General features: G+C 39.3%; 1 protein-coding gene across 2 annotated transcripts in view; it reads left to right on the top strand.

Moving 5' to 3' along the window:
* LOC145987950 (uncharacterized) overlaps positions 1 to 24,019 on the top strand; it is a 103,460-nt gene that overhangs the window by 71,526 nt on the left and 7,915 nt on the right. For both annotated transcript variants that reach the window (XM_083122790.1, XM_083122789.1), the window contains 4 exons: positions 1,019 to 1,101; positions 7,508 to 7,684; positions 11,193 to 11,336; positions 18,497 to 19,167. In XM_083122790.1, the coding sequence (XP_082978916.1) occupies positions 1,019 to 1,101; positions 7,508 to 7,684; positions 11,193 to 11,336; positions 18,497 to 19,167 (1,075 nt within the window). The remainder of the gene's footprint in view (positions 1 to 1,018; positions 1,102 to 7,507; positions 7,685 to 11,192; positions 11,337 to 18,496; positions 19,168 to 24,019) is intronic.

The raw sequence follows: 24,019 nt of genomic DNA, 5'->3' as shown, positions 1-24,019 counted from the left end.
TTCAGTATCTGGGCCTCCCCCATGGTGCAGTGGTAGCGTCATTGCCTTGTAATCAAGGGGTCCCGGGTTCGATACCTGGTGGAGGCACAAGTGGTTCGGATCCCACTTTAAACTGTAGGTCCAGTCCCGATTAGCCTTACTGTGCATAAAGTGGACTTAAAACACCAACTCAAACCATTTTCAGTATCTGTACAACCTCCACCACTTGGCTATCTCTTAGGGAGATTGTTCATCGACAAGTGACAGGCACATGGAGGTTTTGCACCCAAGTGTCTACGGACACTTCTGCTCAAACTGCATACTCCTGAGTAGCCTCTTCCAGTCTGCGAAGAAATACATGCCTGATCAAGGTGACATTGCATGCTATAGAAGAAATGGCAAGGTCCTATTGAAACCTAAGTAACAAGCAGCAGTGTGTCATGTCACCTGGTGTGAAAGTTGCATTTGTTTCTGTAGGTTCATTTTCAAGTGATGTTCCATTCATTTTCAAGGCAACGTGCTCAGTGTCAATGTCACTTTGATGTGAAACCTTCCTTATACTGCTCTATAGGATTGTGTAGTTTTACAACCATCTGCATTTTAATATTGACATTGACACATTCTTTCTTAGCAACCAATGTGTCATATTCTCTTTCTCTTCTACCTGGTTTTGTATTTGCAATCTTGTTATGGTCCCATCGTAAAATTATCTAAGTACTGGATGTGAAGTAAATACATGTAAAGTAAAGGAAATTCCTCATCCCACCCATTTACAATACACAGAAAACTCAAAGTACACTGCGTGCATTTTTGCACATTTTTGCATACCATTTAAGGATACAATTTTCTTAAGAACAAAGTGCAAAGCATAGTTGCGAGATCCATTTCGAACTGCAGTTGACTTTGAATATCAGAATTTTCTGAGCCTAATATTTGTATGGATGTGTGTGTGGTTATGTGACCACATGTGATATTTTAATGAGTAAGACTTCTCTGTTTCTTATTCTCCCCAGCAATGTAATGTGTTTTCCTCTTACAGAGGAGGTGAGGAGAAACCAACGGCATTCAGGGGAAGAGGGGGCAGATGGCACAGAGGTCAACATTTCATTCCACGTTCTCGAGGTTAGTGGCTGCTACCAACAGCATGCATATTTTATATTCTTAAGGTATGTATTTTGTGATACAGAGGAGAGACATAGTTGCTTGCATTCTCAGTTGTGAATGTGTTCTCACTTGATTTGCGTCAGTTACAGTATATCTGAAAAATATTGAAATTTATGAATGAATTTCACACACACTTAAACTGAGCCTAACCGGCTAATAAGAGAGCAATCCTAGCATTTTACCCATGAACTACAGCAGAAGCAAGGAACCGCTTAGTTCTTCTTTCATCCTGCATTTGTTTCAGCAGCTAGTCCAATAGCCAACTTGTAATACATCTTTTTAAACTTGAAGAACTTTACGAAACATCCTTTATATTACACATACATAATTACTGCTTGGTATATTTTAACCTTTAGATTCTCTGATGTAGCATTATTTTTTTAAAAAAAATTCAATTTAGTTGTGATAGAAATGTATATTACAATACAATAATGATTCACACAATAAATCAAGGGTTCTGGGTTCGATACCCGATGGAGGCACATAGTGGTTCAGATCCCACCTTAAACTGTAGGTCCAGTCCCAATTAGCCTTACTGTGCATAAAGTGGACTCAAAACACCAACTCAATCAACCAACAAACACACAATAAGAAATCATTGACATGTTTTTTCCACACTGGAATATCTATAATAATGTGTTTGTTTTCCATATAAATCAGATAACAATGTACAAAATTAGCAAAAATCTATGAAAGAACAGTCGACGATAAATTGATATTCAACTAAAATAACTAAAATAAGAGATTGGGCATTAAAATAAGTAGGAGCTAAAGATCAAGAACTGAAGCTAGGAAAAAGATTGGAGAAATGGCTAGAAATTTCAAAGAAGTGGAGATAAAAAGAGATGGAAAATAAAATTTAAACCTGAAAGAATCATCAAGAATACTTCCTCTCAATATGTATTAATCATTTATAAAATTTGGGAAAATTTAATTTGAAATGCAGGTGTAAATGTAAATACAGAAGGCTAATCGGGCTATATCAGACTAATTTGGCAATGCTGCTGCCACGTGTGTAGTTGCGGCCTTGAAACCAGTGTTGTGTCTGAGTGTCGTGTTCGTGCTAGTGGAATGCCACCGAAAATTAACCGTTATTGGGAAGGGTACATCATGGCTCTTTTCCATGCACATTTTCCGTAAAACCGAATAGTGAAACAGTGTCGGGAAAATGGTTTAACCATCGGAGTGACCACAGCTAAAGATATCGTGGCCAGGCATACACAAATGGTGCTCATGCAGAAACATTCGTAAATAAAAGGGGCTCATTCAAGATTGCCAGCGAAAGTGTCGCCTGAGGTGCTTCGTGGAATTCGACCTTGGCTTGCATTTTGGCCTGTGGTGCGTACGTAAGGGCTGGGTACACAACCTTGTCCCACGCCACATTGCAGAACGCAAGACCAACTGCCGCAAACTATACGAAAGACACTTGGTGAGGTCAAAATGGAAGACAATTTTCACATTGGATGAGGCCTACATTTATGTCACGCATAATGGTAACACTAGGGCAATTATGTACCGTGACACCTCTGGCAGACACACTCAAGTTTTACTGCCAGAGCCGAGAAATTTTCCCGGAGGGAATCATGATTGTCTCCGGATACGGTTACGAGGGGAAGTTAGAGATACATCAGGTGTAGAAAAACATGAAGGTGAATGCTGCCTACTTCCAGGAATCCTTTGGGGCCCAATCTATCGGACAGACAATCCTCGTTTGCACGGAGCCAACAAGAACCAGGTGCGAATTCACATGGACAAAGCATTCAGCCACACCGCTAGATCATCTCTCCGGTTTGATCAAGACGTGGAGCAAGAAACAGGAATCCATGTTATTCCCTTTCATGACATTCCTGTCTAAAGCCCTGATGCCATTCGAATGGATTACTGCGCAATTGGACTGTTAAAACATCGCCACCCCCACCATCACAGGCCTATGGAAAGCCTATAAGGAGGAATGGGATTGAATTCCTATACAGGTGCTCCAACGTAGTTTGTTGCAGTGGAAATTGCAGTCAGGTGATAGTCCATAATGCTGGTGGTCCCATAGAACACAACCAGTGGTGGTGGTGGCATGGATTTTCATAGGCTAAGTACACTTTGCATACCGGTCAGATAAAACCTGATCAATAAATAAATGGGTTAAATAATGATGAGTCATTTATCTTATGAATAATAATTTTGGAACATTTCAGATACATTGCCAAGGGAGAAAGAATACATATTCAACCAATATGTTAAAAGAATAGTAAAAACAAGAAAAATTAAAAACTGAAGAAAGAAAGGAAAGCAAAAATAATAAATATCACCTGGTGTCCAACCCGACATTAGACTAATTATGTTTCCATGAGGCCAAAGCTATTCCTTATTTGAAGAATGTTAGAATAGAAACCCTACTGCTGTGCTACCTAGCAAAGCAAATTTTATTGAAAGGGCTGGTAATACGAGGGCTATCCAGAAAGTAACTTACGTTGAGTGGGGCGAGGGGCGTAGCTAACGCCTCCATCTTGGTGTCAGAGCGTCCCCTCACTCAGTACGCATCCAGCTTTGGTAGCGTGCGGTTCACGTTGCTTCTGCTGTGTTCACTGTGAATGTTTAAAATGTGTGCTGCAATCGAAAATCCCACGAGTTGTGAAGTGCGGTCAGTGATTAGATTTTTGTTGGCAAAAAACCACAAACCAATTGAAATTCATCGGCAACTTTGTAAGGTGTACAGAAACGACGTAGTGAGTGACAACGGAGTGAGGCAGTGGTGCAATATGTTTAAAAATGGGTGCACAATGTAGAGTGAAGTGGCTGACCGAGCATTGTGACTGATAAACTGGTGGCGAAATCAATGCAAAGTTTCGTGAAAACCACTGCTTCACAATTACGGAGCTCTCACGTAAGTTTCCTCAAATTTCACGAAATTAGTTGCATGAGAGTGTGACGCAAAAGCTAGGCTACCATAAGTTTTATGCAGGACATGAATGAGTAGTTGATGTCCCAGGTGGCAAAATTGTATGACGATGGAATTAATAAACTGGTGCACCATTATGATAAAGTGTCTCAATTTGTATAGAGACTATGTTGAAAAATAGTGTAAGAGTTTGACTTTCAAATGTACAGCGTGTCCTGCTTATACGTATAATAAAAGAAAGAATCACAACTTTTTTACTTACCAATATTTTTTGTCCAAACTTTGTACAAACATGTAACAACTCAGAAATGTTTTTTACAAATCAAGACAACTAGCGCACTTCCACATGTGAACCGTTAGTGGCACGGCAAATGTCAAACCGGTTGTCAGCCTCAAGCCACACATTTTGAAGCATGTGCGGGGTAATGTTGCTTACTGCAACCACAGTTCTTTCATGCAAGTCTTGCAAATCTCTAACCTGTGTACAGTAAAATTTGTCCTCAACATACCTCCACAAAAAAAAAAAAAAAAAAAAAAAAATCACATACAGTGAGATCTGGTGACCGTGGGGGCCATTCAATAGAATTCGAACCTCTTCCTATCCATTTTCCATTGAAATGCTCGTCCAGGAAGTCTCTAACGAGATTTGAGAAATGATATGGGGCTCCATCTTGTTGCAGGATGGCCCTGGGTGGAAGTTGTGGTATGACGAAAAGCTGTAACGTGGCCAGGTAATTGTTGGAATTCACTGTTCCCTCGACAAAGAAGAAGGGACCGATGATTTTGATCTTAATCACGCCGCACCACACGTTCAATTTCGAAGAACCCTGTTCTCTCACACGAACCTCATGAAGATTTTCGGAACCCCATATTCTACAATTGTGTCGCTTAACATAACCGCTGACATGGAAGGTGGCCTCATCTGAAAAGCAAACACTGTCCAAGAATAAATCGTCCTGATCAATTTTCCTAAGCATTTCATTAGCAAATTGAACCGTGACAGGTTTGTCACCAGGTTTTATGCGTTGAATTTTGTATGCATGAAGGTGCAGTCTCTTGTGGATTTGGATTGGATTGATGTGGTGCTTTAAGTCCACTTTATGCACAGTAAGGCTAATCGGGACTGGACCTACAGTTTAAAGTGGGATCCGAACCACTTGTACCTCCACGGGTATCGAACCCGGGACCCCTTGATTACAAGGCGACGACGCAGTCTCTTGTGGAATACCCTGTGTATCGTAGATTTAGGAATTTACAGTTGCCTGCTAGCTTGGCGTGTGGATTTCCTCAGACTCTGGCTAAATGAGGCATGAACACGCTCCACGTTCTCATCAGACACTTTCCTTTTTGAATGCTTACCTCTTATCGGCAACAAAGAACCGGTTTCGCGTAACTGTTTTTCCCATTTCTTTATTGAAATGTACGATGGAACTTCTTTTTTAGCACCCAAACCATAACATGCATGAAATCGTCTCTGCACAAGTGTCACACTTCAATTCAGACAGCGTTAAAACACAAAACACCTTTTCTTGTGGCGACCACATGACGAATAGCTACTGAGAAACTGATAATGTCAGTTTTCAAGACAATCTGGCTGCTGCGCATGTGCAACTACCACTGAATGTGTTGCTAAAAAAATTTCTGAGTCATTCTTTAAAATGAAACAACAATCACATCATTCTGACAGTTTGTTTCGAAGTTATGAATTTTTATTTTACTATACGTATAAGCAGAACACGCTGTATATAATAAAAAATGTTTCCCTTCACTTGGGTTTTATTTATTCCAAAACGTAAGTTACTTTCTGGATAGCCCTCGTAAATTAGAAAGAAATGTTAAATAAGGAATTAGAATTATAAAAACAAGAAATTGCTGAAACTGCAATGAATTTGGAAACCTTTATTTCACCTGGGCAGCAACAGTGAAGAAAGTATACAGTCCAGGCAACAATATGTAGTGACAAATGATTAAAAAATAGGCGATTACAAACAGACATAGTAGCTGGGAGGTCATATGTTTTGTCACAGATAAACAGTCTGCTATTTTGGGTCTAATTCAACAAAATATGTACTAGTTGCTTTGTTAAATCCTTTGGGTCTGGTGATAGGAATGAACATTTTATTAAACACGAGTGTTTGTAACAAGAAGTTATGTGCAGTTTATAATAATAGGTGGTGAATTCGAATATACAGGGTGGTCTGCAAGTGCAGAGAGAAACATTTAAAACAAATGTGGACGTGTAAACATGAATCAAACAGCTTGGTACTTGATATAGAAGAGGGAAATTTTTTATGTTATGATTAGATCTCGGATCTTAGGTTTTTACCCAATTTTTCCTTTGCAGGTAAATAAGAAATAACAAGTTACATCAGTGTTTCATTAAAAACACAACTTCCGATTAAGTTTTATAGTCTCTAAAATAACCTATTTTGCTTGTTAGGACCTATTTTAGGTATTTTTGCCTAAATCAAACATTTTTTTAAGTTTTTGTATATTTTTTAAGGTTTTACAGGATTTTTACATCACATAAAGGTAATTGTTCTGTTTGGTAATGAAAATATTCAATGACTAACTTGTTTGAAACACACACACTGTCGATTTCCCTCCCTCTATCTGGATAATATGGAAAAGATTCTGCATTTATCATATTGATAAGTAACTTTTGCTAACAGCACAAGTATTAGTATTACAATAACTGGTGGATAATTTTGAAAATGATGCATGGAAATAAAAGAAACGGTTAGAAAATTTATATTTGATGGTTTGGATAAACGGATGATCTATTAAAATTTGTCACGGTTCCTCTGAAATTTTGATTTTTACCAATTGTTTGTAATTAGTATTTTTCAGGAACTTTGAACCACTTTAAAGTTTTTGAAACCTACTTCAGGATTTTTTGAGTTTAATTTAATATTTTTAGAGCCTATTTTAGGATTTTTAGAGCCTATTTTATAAACCTAAAAGTTCATTTTTTAGAACCTAAAAATCCGAGGTCTAATTATGATATGCCCAGAAATTTTGGATTAAATTTTCTTAAATGGAAATGTTGTCAGAATGGGCTCGGATTTCTCAAGAAACATGCTGGTATGCAGACCTTTAACATAATGTCAACCATTACGCTTCCAGATCCATAATGCTTTTTGTGGTCCATAAATGTGGCAACACCCGTTCAAAAAATATTTGGATAGGAAAACACTTGTCATGTATCATGGTGTTTGGTTCATGTTTACAGTGAAGTAAAAACACGTATGTAAGTAATGTTTTCTGCAAGAACCTTATGGATCATCTTGCATTTTTCCGTACAGTGCAAAGAAGTGATGTTTCTTTCAGGTGTATATCTTGTTCTTCCATCTCCTTTTATCTACACTTTGCTGTCACAAGACTTTATGTAACTTTAAAAAAATCCTGTTTGTTATGGAATTTGTGCCTGTGCGAAAGTAAGAGTTAGTAAGAGTTACATTGTTTCTACAGGTGGAATGCCAAATCAACCTCCGAGAAATCCGGAGCATTTTATCCCCAGGAACAACTCCCAGAATGCAAATTTCTCGGAAAACGAGAGGTTCCCGAGAGGCTACGGCAGAGGCGGCCCCAGAGGATACCGTGGAAGGGGAGGAAGGAGAGAAGCGCAAGACCCTGTTGCATCTGAAGGTAGAGATTGTGGATTGTCAAAGTCAGATCCCAACATCGGTAAATGATTTCTGGACTTTCTGGATCCCGAGTAGTCAAAAAATTCCAAAGGATTGTATTTAAAAGTGTATTTGTATGTGAAAGGGGGAGAGCTAGACCAAAATTTTCAGAAAATCAAAATATTTAAAAAAGAAAGCATCAAAGAACTCGGTTGGTTGATTTGGTGTGTTTAGTCCACTTTATGCACAGTAAGGCTAATCGGGACTGGACCTACAGTTTAAAGTGGGATCTGAACCACTATGTGCCTCCACCGGGTATCGAACCCGGGACCCCTTGGTTACAAGGCAATGATGCTACCACTACACCATCGGAGAGGCCCTTAAAGAGCTCTGGGACAAAACAAAGTTGTAAATGCAAACTCCCCTTAAAATGACCCCCGATTACCATTTTTGTCTTTGAAGAACTTTCACAGTGAATATTAAAAATGGTTTATATTGCCCCCTTAGAAAACAATTATGTAATATTCACCTTCACACTTCCAGACCCCTTGTAATATTCACCTTCACACTTCCAGACCCCTCAAAAAAAAAAAGCTGCGTATGCTAGCGATCCCTCACACTCTTACTCAACTGTCCGCAAGATTTTGATGTCTCTTACGAAAACGTTCTCTTGTTAGTTTGTTGGACATGGCAGTTAATTGCTGTAACCAACAGCCTGCAAACCACAGAAAATCAGTGATCGAATTGGGCCAGTATGAGCCAGTATGGCATACCGGTAGTAAATTAAGATGCCGAAAAGCATGCCGGCAGTAAATTTTTAAAATTTGCATGGAGTTGATCGCACATGTAGCTACGCAATGACCAACAATGCACTCTCTCACATCTCTCTCTCTCTCTTTTTCTTTTCTTGCACATTTGAGTTGTACCATACAGCACTCTTCCTCCACCATGCAGTCCACGGCTGAGCGCTCCTTGTCGTTCATACACCATGAGAAATGCAACAATAGCTCCGAGAATATCCTAAAAAGTTCCAAATTGAACCAAATAGAGGAATCAATTAACGTACTCAATCAATAAGACTTGGAATCAACGAGTAACGTGGTTAGAATTGTATGTAATATTGAAAAGAATGGACGGCTTTTTACAGATTTACCACATGATATTGCAATAAGTTAGACAATGTGTCAGTTGGCAGGATAAATATATGACAGTGCTCATGCCTTTTAATTTTATGGCTGTTTTTGGTGGTCTTTTAGGAACTTCTGCTGCCACACGGGAGACCGGGGTGGGTGATCTAAGGGTGGAATTTTCCAGGCTTGCTCTCACATAAAGTGGCTTTGAGGTTCACCCAGCCTCAAATCAATGGGGTGAGGTAAAGGTGGCTGGAGTGTGGTGCTGATCACATCTCACTTCCAAAATGGCCGAGATCAAGAATGTGTGTGGGGCTCTACCCCCACATCCCCTACACGTGCCTTCGTGGCACATGGAACTTTACCTTTACCTTAGAAACTTCTGCGCTAGTGAGTGGTTTAACCTTTAGCCACCCGAGCCTCTTTCATCGTGTGTCACGTCAGAATCTGATTCTGATGATATGTCAGAGGTAATGTCAAGTTGTTTGTCTTCCCACTCAGAGTCCGTGTCTATTGCCTCAAGCTCATCTCGAATTTCATCCGAAGGGAGATCACTTGGAGAAGCCATGGTCGACTATAAGCCTTTTGGAAACACTGCAGGCACTGTTAGCACTAATGGCACTTGAACAGCTCCTTCCCACAAACACACACACTCACAAACTAATTGATGAGGTCGTATAACAAACTTCACACATAAAAAGCCAACTGATGCACGCACGAAACCACCACCGCTGAGCTACGGGATGTTGCTATAATGATAGCCAGGAAAGGGGTGATGAAAGCGTGCCAAGTCTTCCCCTTTCTTGCATCTGCGGCACCTTTCTATTTTTAGACAATGCAGGTCACATTGCAGAAACTTGAAAAACATGTGCTTGGCAACAAAGACCTGATTTCATCTTGCTTTCGAACTTTTCTTTGTAATAGCGCAGTTTTCCTCAAGCCCTCTTGGGAAGAGGGTTGTGTGACACATCAATGTGGGCTAGAATTTAAGCAGGAAACAAACTCTGACATTTGTTTGCACCTAACTTTAATTGTTGCAGAGGTAATGGTACCACAAAAGTAATAACACATGTTCAATATAGCGTCCCTGTTGCGCAACACACATGTGTTAAATGTGTGTTGAGCAACAATGTGACTTTGCAAATGATGCCAACATCGCTACAGCAGTACCTCATCCGTGGCTATTTTCGGATGTTCACGTTGCAGCTTGTAGTCCACTGATTTCACCAGAAACTGGCTGACGGCCACATGTTACACCGGTTGTCTTGCAGGATGGTGGTGATTGAAGTCTGCGGCGATGTCACGCGTACTTCTCTCCCCCTGACATCAGTATGATCGCAATGCGTTCCTCGCATGTTAGTGGCATTTTCACTCAGATCTGTAACGAAAGGAAATGTGCTTCATGAACTCTCCCATGCGGGAAACATCCTTAAAATTAAAGTTAGGTGCAAACAAATGTCACAGTTGGTTTCCTGGTAAAATTTAGCTGACATTGATTTGTCACACAACCCCCTTCCCATTTAAAATTTTCACGTTGGTTTCAAGATGCCCACTGACACCATGGGTGGCGGTTCCCCCTTGGCCTGGTCGTCACCATTTCCATGTTGCATGCTGCAGTGGCTTTGTACCGGGGTGTTAACGGACTTATTGATCCATCCTGTATAGTCCTTTTTAATTTTTTTTTTTTTTTAAGGTAAAGTACAGTGAATAATCTTATCATCCATTTCAATGAAATCTTCCTTGCAACAGCTTACGACATTCCATAGCTTGCTGCCACTTGTACCTGGATTTGCCATTTCACTGACACTCAATACTGTCATCACTATCACACAGTTAAGTTAAAACTATTGCAAAAGAAACTTTAAAATAGAAAGTCTAAATTTAGCAGAAAGTACGCTTTCAACCAAACAGGCATGCTGCTTACAATGCGTTTGTTGCTGCATAAGCCCAGATCGCATTGTTGCAGCAATCGATGCAACGTACTCCCAACACTCAATGGAGGGAGTGTAAGGTACAAGGTGCTTGTTCTTTCTTTCTTTCCTCTAAACTGCACCAAATAGACAATTGTTGAATATTTTGTTCAGGGAAAAAACAGTTGCACAAAATATTTAATATCTAGTTTTTCAAAAAATGGGAGAAAAGGTATATAGGCTGAAAAACTAGTCAATAAAGGGACCAGAAAGAAAAATGTTTTAAGAAAGGGAATGTGGGCTGAAAAAGGGGAAAAGGGGAAAAGGGGAAGTGAGAATCATGTAATCTTGTTGGTGCAAGATATTTATCAACACTGTTGTTATTTATTCCATGCTATTATTGTTGAAAAATAAAAAAAACCTTCCCTTTAAAATCCGATCTAATTATTATCCATATTAATACAAGGTTTTTGTAATGTTGGTATTCCAGATCAGAAATTTGATGAGCAAATCATTGAGGAGCTGGAGAATGCAAAGCTGTCAACAGAGCGAAGCATAGTGAACGTGGGGAGGTCAATTATGATATCAGTTGCCAACGATGCAGGAGAAAATGCTGCAGAAAAGATTGTCCCGGGTAAGTTTGGAGATTGTGACAACATGCCAATTTTCGAAAGTCAAGGACTTTAATCACAGGTACTGTCGACTTCTTTTACTGAATCTGCGGATCTTGTCTGCAATAGCCCCAGTTTTCTTTAATTATGTACCAGTATTGTGTGACAAAGTGGATCTCATGATTAAAAGAGATGGCGCAGGGGTAGCCCCATTGCCTTGTAATCAAAGGGTCCCGAGTTTGATACACTTAAAGGGTTAAAGGACTGCTATTTTAATATTCTGGTTATCTCATTTGTGAACCTGTGAATAACTGATAGATTGACATTAGAAAATGCTCAAATATGACTTTTTTTTTTTTGTCAAAACTGATGAAGTACTGATATAATAGTTACTTGTACAAATAAAAATCCAGTATTTGAATAACGAACATCTCATAGAGAACTTGAATGGATCATGCACTATCTTAATTAGCCCTTAAATGCCGTATTGGGATTGTGACAATCTGGTTGTTACGTCAAAAATTGTATACTTTTGTCATCATCACCATCTAATTAGTAACACATTTGTGTTTTTCATTAGCATGGCACGATAGCCTGATCCATACTGAACAAAATGAGGTATCATTCATTACTATACTATCGTAAGTTTCAGAGATATAAAAGTATTTAGAATAGTGTGTAATTCGAAATTTCACACTAAACAGCCCAGCAATTAGGTTAATACCACAGAAAACAGGCTGGTGTATAAAAGTGAACGGAACTAGAAAATTGGAATGGTCTTCATCTCCGAAAACAAACTTTGTATTTAAACATATACTAGGGGTGCTGAAAAGTTCATGGCCTGGCCCAGAATGAATGCAGTGGGAATTATGAAATTTCAGTTCCTCAACGTACTCCTCTCAAAGCTCAGTGCACTTTTTGGCACAATGCTCCCAACTTAAGAAGATCCCTTAAAAGCAATCTGAAGTTAGCTCCTAACAAAAATACGTTCTGAGGTTTTTTGAGTTGGGGTAGGAAAAGGTAGCCTGACAGCCAGATTGGGGTAATAGGGGGGATCATCAAGACATTGAAAGCCTAAGTCACGCAGTTTCAGCTGTGTTTGCAATGCTCGATGAGCAGGCTCATTGTCGTGAAGGAACAGAGCTCTCTTTTTAAGCTTTCCACAGCGTTGATGCTTCAGAATCTGCTTCAGCTGGGCAAGTTATGATGTGTAGTAGTCTGCATTAACTCTCTGGTCTTTCGGTAGGTAATATATAAGCAACATGCCGTCCTTATCCCAGGAAAATGAAGCGAGTTCCTTCCCTGCAGACTTTTTTGCTTTGAACATCTTAGGGCAAGGTGAACCAGTGTGTTCCATCCGACTGTTGATTTGTCCCCTGATCATGGTGACATAAGCAGGTTTCGTCCATGGTAACAAATCTTGGCAGGAATTATTTGGCATGTTCAAAATGGAACATGATTTTCCTGAATACCTCCATCCTTTTGTGCTTTTGGTCCGTGGACAAATTTTTTGACACCCATTTGTCTCAGAGTTTATGCATAGTGAATTATGATACCAACGTGTTCCCATGAAATACCCAGTCTGTGCCGCACGTTTCAAACATGTGACAGTCTGCGAGAATTGGGTCATCATTTTGAACGATGATTTGCGGAATGGTCACTGTTTTTGGTCTTTCTGCACAGGGGTATCATCTGTTGAGAATTCACCATGTTTAAACTGTGCCACCCACTTATTCACAGCTGCATATGAAGGAGCAGACTCTGCAGGGTGTTGCGCATTTCCCCCATGCATCTCCTTAGGAGACTTGCCCTGTAGGAATAAAAACTTCATCACAGCCCTGGTTTCTGTGTTAGAAAATCTCGCTTGCTGGACAGACATGCTCACTTCATAGGACTTAAAAAACAGGAAATGCTTCAGTTAATGCTCTGACTTTTGGTACTTGAACACACAAGGATATGAACTTTCAAGACATAATATGACCTTCCTTGAAATTGTTTGGGAAAATGGTCAGGCCACGAACTTCTCAGCACCCCTGTACTTTACAAAACCAGGATTCATGTTATTCTTTTACAGCCATTAAAAACAAAGTGGCAGAAGTTTGCAGTGCATTAAGTTGCGGGTTATTTATACAAAATATTAGATTGGTAAAGTTATCATCCTTATTGGTCAATACTGATATATAGAGATATTGTAAAAAGGTAAGAAAATTGGCAGGTCAGTGTTTTGGCTCACTTGAAGACAACTTTACACATTCACTGTAGCCAAACTGTGCTGTGCTTAAGTTTACACCAAGAAGAAGAAGAAGAGTTGCGTGCAACGTCCAGTAAGAACAAAACTTGAGATGTAGAATCTTGTTCTCTGCATAACTAATATTTCTATGTAGATATTGCTGTCTCTCTCTGTGCATCCTATGTGCATTCTTTGGTGTTTTAAGCTGCCATATCTTGGACCCGTTCCAAAAGTCACAGGAGTTTAACGAGTTATGGTGACTGGCCATTCCATAAGTGCTCTCTTGCGTTTCGTGAGATTTGTTATGCTGTCCCAAAAGTCGCTTTCCATGCATGTTGTTCAAGAACTAGATTCACCAAATGCATGGGCTAGGAGGCTGGTTTGTTTGGTGAGAATCGTCTGCTGCTTGCAGACAACACGCATGCATGATGGCTTGAAACTACACTAGTTCGGAAAATGTATTGTAATTTTGAACAGGGAGTGATATGAATCAACATGCACAAGAAGAGTGTCCCTTAACTGTTGTAGTGATTTTCTTTAAATCGTTTATTTTTTTTATTTATTTTTTGATAAATTACGATTGAAAATCAACTACATCTCTCGTACTTCGAATTTATGCTGGTTGCACGTAGTTTAGTAAAGTCCCAATAGATGGCAACATGCAGCAACCTTTGGTAACGCCATATGAGGCAATCTTGGAAAGTTGACTTCTTCCTCGATTTGGCTTGCAAATTGGGTGTGGCAGTCAGTAACACATGTTAAATTTAGCCTTGGCTACATAAAGTAGCTCTGAGGTTCACCCAGCCTTGAATATAAGGGTATATAGATGAGGCAGGAGTGTGGTGGTGATCACATCACCAAAAAAGATGACCAAGGCAAAGAATTTGTGGGACCCCCCCCCCCCCCCCAACTGTGCAAAGGAACTTCACCTTGCCTTAACGGATAACCTGTGATATCTTTAATTCACATGATGTATTTGCAATGTAGTACTTTTGCATTAACCTTTAGCAGACTGTTGAGAACCAATTTTCGTAGGGAGATGAAATCTGTTTTGTTTCCTTTTAGAATGATGACTGCTTTTAGCAGAGGTGAAATTTATGCATTGTACCTCCCAATAATGAAAGTTAATGGAAGAAGATGATCTGTTTTTTTTTTTTGGCACACCCCTGTAGTCATCACAATAGATGAAAGTACATTCCTACAACCATTGAAAATAGGCTGGTACTACTTGGGGAAATAATAACAACAATGTGTATGCAGTGTTGCCATCTTATGGAAACAATTTCGGCCCTATGGACACTAGATGGCCAAATTTGGAGGGAAGCAGGGAAAAAGACCATTCTTTAAGAATATAAAGGGTGTTCCATTAGGATGGATCAAAGTTAGAAGTAAAAAAAACGGTGTTATTGGTGAAACTTTATTGATTTCACTTTTGGATTATGTTATTAGAAGCATGGCAATTATGTGTGAAAAACAATATCGGCCAAATGTCCGCCAAGGCTTCGGCGGCACACGTCCACTCGATGGTCAAAATTTTTGATGACGTCTCTGCATAGTTGCCCCTCGATCTCACCAATATGCCTTATTATCTCATCCTTCAGCTGTTGAATTGTTGTTGACTTGTTTGCATAGACCTTACTTTTGAGATGCCCCATTAGCTTTCTTCCTTTGGGGTTAAGTTGCACGATCGTGGTGGCCAATTGACATTGCTGTTTCGAGAGATGATGCGACCTGGAAACTTCTCATTCATTAAAGCATTGTTGCATTGGCTGTGTGTCCTGTTGTAACCACAAATCTTATACATCCATAGCATTCAATTCAGGCCATAAAAACCTGGTTATCATGTCACAGTATTGCTCGCCTGTGACCATTACAAAATCCCCGACATCATTTTCGAAGAAATACGGTCCAATGATTCCCCTAGCAAAAAATGCACACCAAACAGTGACCTTTTGTGGATGCAGTAGCTTTTCACAATGTTCCTTTTATTTTCATCAGCCCAAATGCGACAATTCTGCTTATTAACGAACCCACAAAGATGAAAATGGGCTTCATCACTAAAGATGATTTTTTTGCGAAAAATCATCATCGGCTTGTTTTTGCTCGTGCATCCAATTGACAAATGTACGGCACTTCAAATGGTCAGCAGGCTTCAATTCTTGTGTAAATTGAATTTTGTAAGCGTGTAGAGACAGATCCTTTGTCAAAATTCGATGTAGCGTTGTTGTGGAGAGGTTCAATTCCTGTGCGCAATGACGAATAGACGTGTCTGGATTCGTGGCCACATGCTCGCACACTGCAGCAATGTTTTCAGCTGAATGGCGTAAACGAGCATGCATTGGCGTTTTCACATCTGCCACCGACCCAGTTTGTTTGAATTTACGAACAATTTTGCCAATTACACTCTCGGTTGGTCGATTATGTTGACCAAAAAATCGCGAAGTGCCCGAAATGCATTTCTGTTTGAACGTTAATTTTCATAATACTCTTCGATAACTTTAACACGTTGCTCGATTGTTAATCTTTCCATGGTTGCAATTGCCAAAGACTGAAATTGTTAAATCTGAAAGAAAAAGAAAAAAAAAACACTTAACCTTATTTCACATTTCCAAATTAATGGAACACCCTTTATAATGCCCATCCCCCAATTTTTAAAAAAATAAAAAAAAAAAATTATGCAATATTTTTGAAATTTTCCCCTTGGGTCCCTAATTTCCATATCTCATAATACTTAGAGGGAAACAAAAAACTTTGCAAACTCTGTTTGTTAACAGTGAACAAGCAAGACAGAACTGAAATATAATGTATAGTTTTGAATTTCTGCCAATGGTGCTGGTACATATATGTACCAGATATCCTGAGCTAAATACTGTTGGTGGTTCATATATGTACCAACTTCATGCTAAAGGTTAAGTTGGTAATTAGGGTGGCACCAATGTGAAACTTTGCTTATTGCGATAAAATACTGATACAAAATTTGCCAATACCGATAGAAATATGTTACTGTCCAATATTTATGTATTTATTAATTTACCTTCAAGAGAGACAAAGCAGATGTTTCTTGAAGAGCATTAAAGCTTTAATTGTCTCTGCAATTAATGCATATAACCAAATGATTTCAATGAGTTTTGCCTTGTGCATATTTATAAAACTAGGCCATACGAATTATATGTATACAGTGGAACCCCGATTTTACATTCCCAAATTTTAAGTTTTTGCATCTTGGTCCTTTGAAAATTTAAAATTGAGGTTTCACTATAAACATGAAAATAGGAACAAAATTGCAGGCCCATTTATAGTTATATTGAATCGCTGAAATTATCTGTTCTTTTACCAACAGACCAATACATTCTTATGCTTATAATATCCAGTATCAATAGAGTACCTATTGAACTATCCCTTCCCTGTTTATAATTAATCTGAACAACTTTGTTCAAATAGTGATGTTGATGTGAATCAGTAAGAATATTGACATCAGTTTGAAGGGATACCTGCTCACTCGGAGTTCTAACTAGAGATGGACGATATCGGAAATTCAGTATCGCAATATATCGTAAAAAAAATATTGTTACAGATGTATCGTCATATCAGCGATATATTGTGTGGGCGATATAAATTATCATGATATTTTGGCGATATATATCAGCCATGATATGTATCGTGCTGATGATCTGTATGATCCTCTTTACCCATGCTGGATTTTGCCGTAACAAGCTGGCCTCCCCGATGGCATAGTGATAGCATTTTCACTTTGTAATCGAGGGGTCCCGAGTTCGATACCTGTTGGAAACACATAATGGTTTGCATCCCACTTTAAACTGTAGGTCCAGTCCCGATTAGCCTTACTGTTCATTCATATTTAGTGTTCGTGCAACTTACTCACGTTGAATAAGTTAGTATACAATAAAATGTAGATACATAGACATGTGCATTAAACACTATTAGGCGCCCGACCCTGTGGCCGAGTGGTTAGCACATCGTGCTGCGATGCCAAGGGTCCCGGGTTTGAATTCCGGTAGGGCTTTGGTTGTTTATGAATGTCCAGACATCAATTACATCATTTCATCACTCATCCCCATCTTCGCAAATTAGCCAAGTGGCACAAAACGCGAAGTAAAATAAACTAAGTCAATCAATCATAAACACTATTAGGCTTATCTGTCAATGCTAAAAAGTTGAGTTGTAGTGACCTGCACGGAAAATCATTGTTCTGGCTGACTATGAGAGGCAGAAATAGACGTTTCACATTATGTTGATTCTCTTGCCTAAACCACTGCTTTGACTCGCACTCAAGTCAAACGATATATATCACGTGAGCGATATATATGTATCGCGGAGACGAAGCATTTCGCTGACACAGTATATATTACGTGGAGACATTGCATATCACTGGCACGATGTATATCGTGTCCACAACATATATCGCCAAAATATCATGATGATATATGTCGCCGACACGATATTTCTTCAATCACAATATATCGCCCAACACTAGTTCTAACCGTTACATTACCATATTGTAAAACTGATGAAGCCCACAGTTACAGTAGTCTCCTTTATTTGATGTTACAAATCATACCTAATTCTGCACAGCATGCATCAGTAAGTTTAAGTAATTTTGAAAAAAAAAAAGTATTGAAAAATTCTTAAGCTGTGATACGAACAGAAGATGTACTACAGGATAGAAGTTGACAGGCTGGACCAGGACTCTAACCTCAGTCTCTGGCATACTGTGCTATTGCTGTACCAATTCAAAGCAACGCTTGTTTCACCTGATTATTTGCTTGCACTGTTTTATCTGCCTTTGAAGCACTAACGATGATGTTGCCAAGTATCTCGGAGTGCAGAGCTGAATAGTACGTTTCATTCACGCACACACAGGAGATATAGTGTTTTGAAATTTAACTTTACGCCATGCTTACTAAGTAATAAATGTTTGTTGTATACTTTCAGTCGGTGCTGGAGGAACCGCTCGATCAAGGCACAACCAAAGACCACTCAGCTGCAGCAGTCAGTCAGATGAGGAGAGGGAATTTCAGCATCCACGAGGAAGGAGAGGGGTAGTGAGACGAAGAAGCCAGGGTGGAGCTAGGCACACTTCTCAGCGTCCATCTAACTTCACCAAAGAATCCCCTGCGCTGGAAACGAGGCCACCTCTGCCACCGCGTGAAGCTCAAGAGAAGGACCGGCAGAAGAGAGGCCGAACAGTGAAAAGCAGTGAATCTGCAGGTGAAGATTCGTGGGAGGACGTGACCACCAGCGGAACCGAAACTGACACCCAATCTTCTCCCGTAAATAATAAAGATGAAGGCTGTTCTAACACCAGTGACATCTCGAACTGTGATCGACAATGTGTGGAAAGTGAGTCAGTAGAATTGACTACTGAGCAAACGTATGTTGATGGTGAAACTGCCGACGAAATAGTGCGTGGCATCATAGATACTTTAGTGGATGAAGTCACGGGTGAAGATGCTGTCAACGAACACTTAGGTGATGAATTGTGCTTGGCCGATGAGCAACATCTTGGAGATGAAGAGATTACTGAATGTGACGTATACCATGAATGTGCAGCCGAAGGTACTCTAGATGAGGTGGAATATTATCACGAAGAATATGAAAATGAGGTTAGTAGCATATTGGTTGTTTGTAATCTAAAACTAAGCAAGTTAAATTTATACAGGGTGTGTTTATTGCACATTTTATTGGAAACGTAGGAGATCTAATGATTGGCAGTTGATTGAATTTCAGGCATTTTACGGAAATTGCTAGAACTGGAAATTAAATGTGGATTCTGCAAGTATTTTGTTCACACCAAAAAAATTTAGCTGCAAGAGTCTTAGTTCTATTGAACTTCAAGGGAACACTCGAATCGGAGGGACCTTGATTCGTCGCTGTTATTTTCCCCAAAATTTTCGTTTTCACTTTACTACACTTTTCTGCCATATATACCTAACATTTTACCTTCAAAATGTTTTTTTAACTATCCTACCGTGGCTCAAAGGGTACCTGGGGCAATCCTGGTGGTAAAGGCAGCCAGAGCATGGTGCTGATCACATGACCTCCAAAATGGCCGAGATCGAGAATGTGTGGGGCCCTACCCCTACATCCCCTAAATGTGCCTTCGTGGCACGGTGCTATATGCACGGGGAGCTTTACCTTTTACCTAGGGTACCTAATTTTAGTAACAAGACCCATACATTTGTTTTTTGCACAAAGAACTTGCAATGAAGAATAACATTAATTCTCCATGTGGTGGTGATAATACGAGGTGTGGCTAGAAAAAAACCAAACTGTTGCTACAAAATCTTTTATTGGTTATTTTGTACAATACGAACATTATCCCCTTCAAAGTACTCCCCTGCACTATTGATACACCGCTCCATACGAATCTTCCATTTCTGGAAGCAGTGCTGGAAGTGCTGGAAATCATTTTCTGAAACCATGTTCATGAATTTTCGGATCACTGGAATGAAGTCCATGTTTCTCTAAATCAAGAGCTCTGTCACATGCTCTAACTGCAAGTTTCCAGAGCACCAGAAGGAAATGAGGTTGATACTAAACAGGGCATCACTTAAAGGACTGTTGTCAAGCACCTTCTTCATCAAGCCCCGACCTTCGACTTGTCACATCACAAAAGTTGCAGTCTATTCATGTTAAGAGCCCTAACGATAACAACAAAAGTGTTTAACCCTGATGTCCGAAGATGGAGGGTGGTGCTTGTCCAAGAAAGTTGTTGGACAAGCATGTGATAAGTGATACCCTAGTAGACAAAGCAAGTTATACTCAACCTTTTATCTTTGTCTTGGAAACTAGCCTGAGGACAAGTTTCCAGTGTGCCTCTTGCTAAATTTTCACTGCACTCTTGTCGGGACGTTAACAAAGAATAAATTCAGACTCTTTCAGATTTACCTTCCACATAGATACCCAAAAGTCAACCTCACTTCCACATAGTACACCGTGGACTGCATTTTGTAGATGAACGAGGCTCTGGCGACTGGTACTATGGCCAGTATAATGTTGTGTGTGTTGTCCTGTTTTTTGTCCTTATGTGTGCTGAGTGCCCGTTTACAGCCTCAGCTTTTAACAGAAGTCAGAATATTTTAAGGTTTTAGTTATGCAACGTTAGAGTTGTTATTTGTAATGGTAAGGAGCTGGACCCCGTATAATGTGACGGGTACAAAATAGCCTAAGTGCTGATGCACCCAAAATTTTAAATTAAAAAAAATTGAATTTTTTCAAATGTGAATTTTGGATTTTCGTGGTATTTGTCGTTTTTTAAACACATACGTGTTAAAAATCACGAAAGGTGCCACAATTTGCATTTTTTGCCAAATTTTCATTATTTCATGATTCAAGTGCATGAAAATCTTATGTGAGCATGTCACTGTGCGTACATGAACTTTTTTTTGCAACAATTAGGATTTTTCCATGTTATTGCGTTTGTGAAAATTTAAGATCCCTACTCATAACAATTAGGGCTGTATCAGTATGAGCCAATTTCGGTAGCATGGGTAGTGGAAGTTATTGTTTTGAATTCAAAACAGCTGACAATTTTCCAGGATTTCAGGTATCTTGTGAGGTCCACAAAATGCATGTAACATGAAGTTGAATGATAGTGGAAATTATGCAAAATGTCCAGTTTTCATTAATTACATGCCAATATTTTATGACAGAATTGCAATTTTTTGAAGACAGCTTTTAACCTTTAGCGGGACGTAAGCCTCTCTCGTTGGAAATTTTACATGATCAGAGCTTTTGAACTTTCCATGCTGTACAAAAATATAATCGTAGCATCCAAAGATGATTTTTTTTTTTCACTGAATGACAGGCCTGTGGATGTGAAATTTATACAGTTTACTGCAAATAATGACAGGCAAAAAAACAAGAAGAAAATCCAGTACACCCCTATGGCCACCATAATATACCAAAATGAACAAAGAAACTAGTATTTAACAGTGGTATAGTCCTGCAACCATGCCATGTTGAAAATAAGTAGTCGTGAAAAATTGCAACTTTCATTAATCCAAATCCTATTGAATTTGTACATATTGATTAATGCCCTGAGGCAAGTTTATCACAGTTTAGCTTATTTTTATTGAGGAAGGAAAATAAAAGAAAGCTGCTTGGAAAATAAAACAGAATTCTCCCAATCCGTTTGCTTTGTAATGTCCTTTGCAGAACAATCTATTTGACAGACGTAAGGAAGATTATTGCAAGATATCTTGAAGTTGATTAAGTGAATTGGGATTTGAAATTTTTATACAATTAACAATTTTTCTTAGAATAATATATCCTGCAACATTTGTGAATTATGTTTTTGTAGATGTATTTCGAGTCTTCAGTATGTGAAATGGCAGCATCGTCCCCTTGTAATCAAGGGGTCCCGTGTTCAATACCTGGTGGAGGCATTTAGTGGTTCGGATCCCACTTGAAACTGTAGGTCCAGTCCCGATTAGCCTTACTGTGCACAAAGTGGACTTAAAACACAAACTCAATCAACCAACAAATGACACAATAAGAAATCATTGACATGTTTTTTCCACACTGGAATATCTATAATAATGTGTTTGTTTTCCATATAAATCAGCTAACAATGTACAAAATTAGCAAAAATCTATGAAAGAACAGTCAACCAAATCAATCAATCAATCAATGTGAAATGACAAACTTAAAACATAAACTTCACAATTCAAATTAAATATTACATGCACACATCGTTTAATTGCATTGAATTACATTTTTTTAAATAAATTGGAATTGCACAATCCTTTATATTATTAATATATTTGTGTGTGTGTTTGAGGGTGGGGGATAAGAAGCGGTAATACATAAGGTTGAAATAGAGAAAGCATCTGCTTGTACCCTTGAAGTTTTGGAAAGTTTGTGTTGAAAATTGTGAATTATACTTGTATTTTCTCAAGGTCCTAGAGTGGCCACCCTGATACAACACACACGTCACTTGGGAATGAACCAATGAACCAGGCACGTATCCAGAGAGGGGGGGAGGGCTTAGGGGGCTCGAGCCCCCCCCGAAAGTTTTAGGTTTACATTAGATAAAATAAGGTTTTTGGTTTCTTGTGGTGTGAAATAAAATAATGTGACAATAATTTAAGGAGAGAAATAATTATCGAGGCAAGACTGAGAATGTTCTGTAACCCTGTTGTTAATATTTCACGTAAACGTTTCTTGCGCTTTCGGTGTTGTCGCAGCGCACTTGAGCACTATGTAGAGTCAGCATTTGGAAGCTGCAAAACAAAGGTAGCGCCACACGTAGGGTGATTCGTTGTAATTTCTAATCTCTGGAAGTCTGAAGAGGGTACGTTCTTGAATGAGAGAAGGAGTCAACTACTGGCAATATTAACGAATCATTTTATCTGTGGAACGTTCTAGAATATAATGAGGATATAAATACACAGATTCAATTTTTCGGTTGATCTGTACACAGAATCGGTTAATGATATTTCTGAGGTAAGTGTGACAATTCATACAGTCGATTGGTGATCAGATCAGTCAGCATCCTCTGGTTGCTTTATAAGATAAAGTGATTCGAAAATGAAGACATTGACGACAGCAGAACTTCCGGGTTCCGGGGCCTCAGTGTGGTGCTAGTTCGGTTCGAGGGCTGAAGAGATCAAGGCCTGCCCCCCCCCCCTCTCTCTCTCTCTCTCTCTCTCTCTCTCTCTCTCTCTCTCTCGCTCTCGCTCTCGCTCGCAAGCACGCACGCACACACGCAGAACTAAATTCCGTATATGCAGTCCGAAAAGTTCATGGTATAAAAAATACTTTTTTTAAGCCTACTGGTTTCGAAACACATTCAAACACTTAACTACCATAAAGAGACAGCTGAAAATTTTATGAATGGCGAGAAGAGAAAGCAAGAAGATGTTGCATATGTAGACATTTTAGGCGGAAATTGCAGGCTCTACCAGGACCCGAATCAGGGCTCTACCAACTGAGCCACCTAGCCATCCTTGACTTCAACCGATTTTTCGTTGAAATGTCTACATAGTACATGTCCTGTGTATATCAAATCGTAAGGTGTTGCCTGTATAGCGAGGTTACAATGACAGTGGCCTAATAAGGGAGATTTCACACTGTGTCGCCTGAGGATTTCACAAGTCGAAATTAGGTTTGTGCAGCCTTTTGTGTCGCTACGGTGTGAAACGTTGCTGTTGATTGGCCCATTCCAATCGACATGTATCGCGTGTCCCTTCGGTCTGAAACCTTCCTAAGTCTTGAAAATCCAAGTCACAAGGATGGAAAATTAGGGCCTTGTTAAGGTTAGGTGGGAAGGCAGGCAGATGACAGCACCCTAAAGGATCATATACAAACCTGCAGGAAGAACGCATCTCACTTCAATCTCCAATATGGAATGATAAAAACTTCTGGTGAGTTGATTTTAAAAAATGTGTCCGAGATAAAGAGAGGCATGCCCAGGATTTTCAGAAGGGAGAGGGGATATGCATACTATTTTTG

The sequence above is a fragment of the Lepisma saccharinum genome, chromosome 5 (assembly GCF_977018435.1).
Source record: "Lepisma saccharinum chromosome 5, izLepSacc3.1, whole genome shotgun sequence".
Lineage (NCBI taxonomy): Eukaryota > Metazoa > Arthropoda > Insecta > Zygentoma > Lepismatidae > Lepisma > Lepisma saccharinum.
This window is presented reverse-complemented; position numbering and strand designations above follow the sequence as displayed.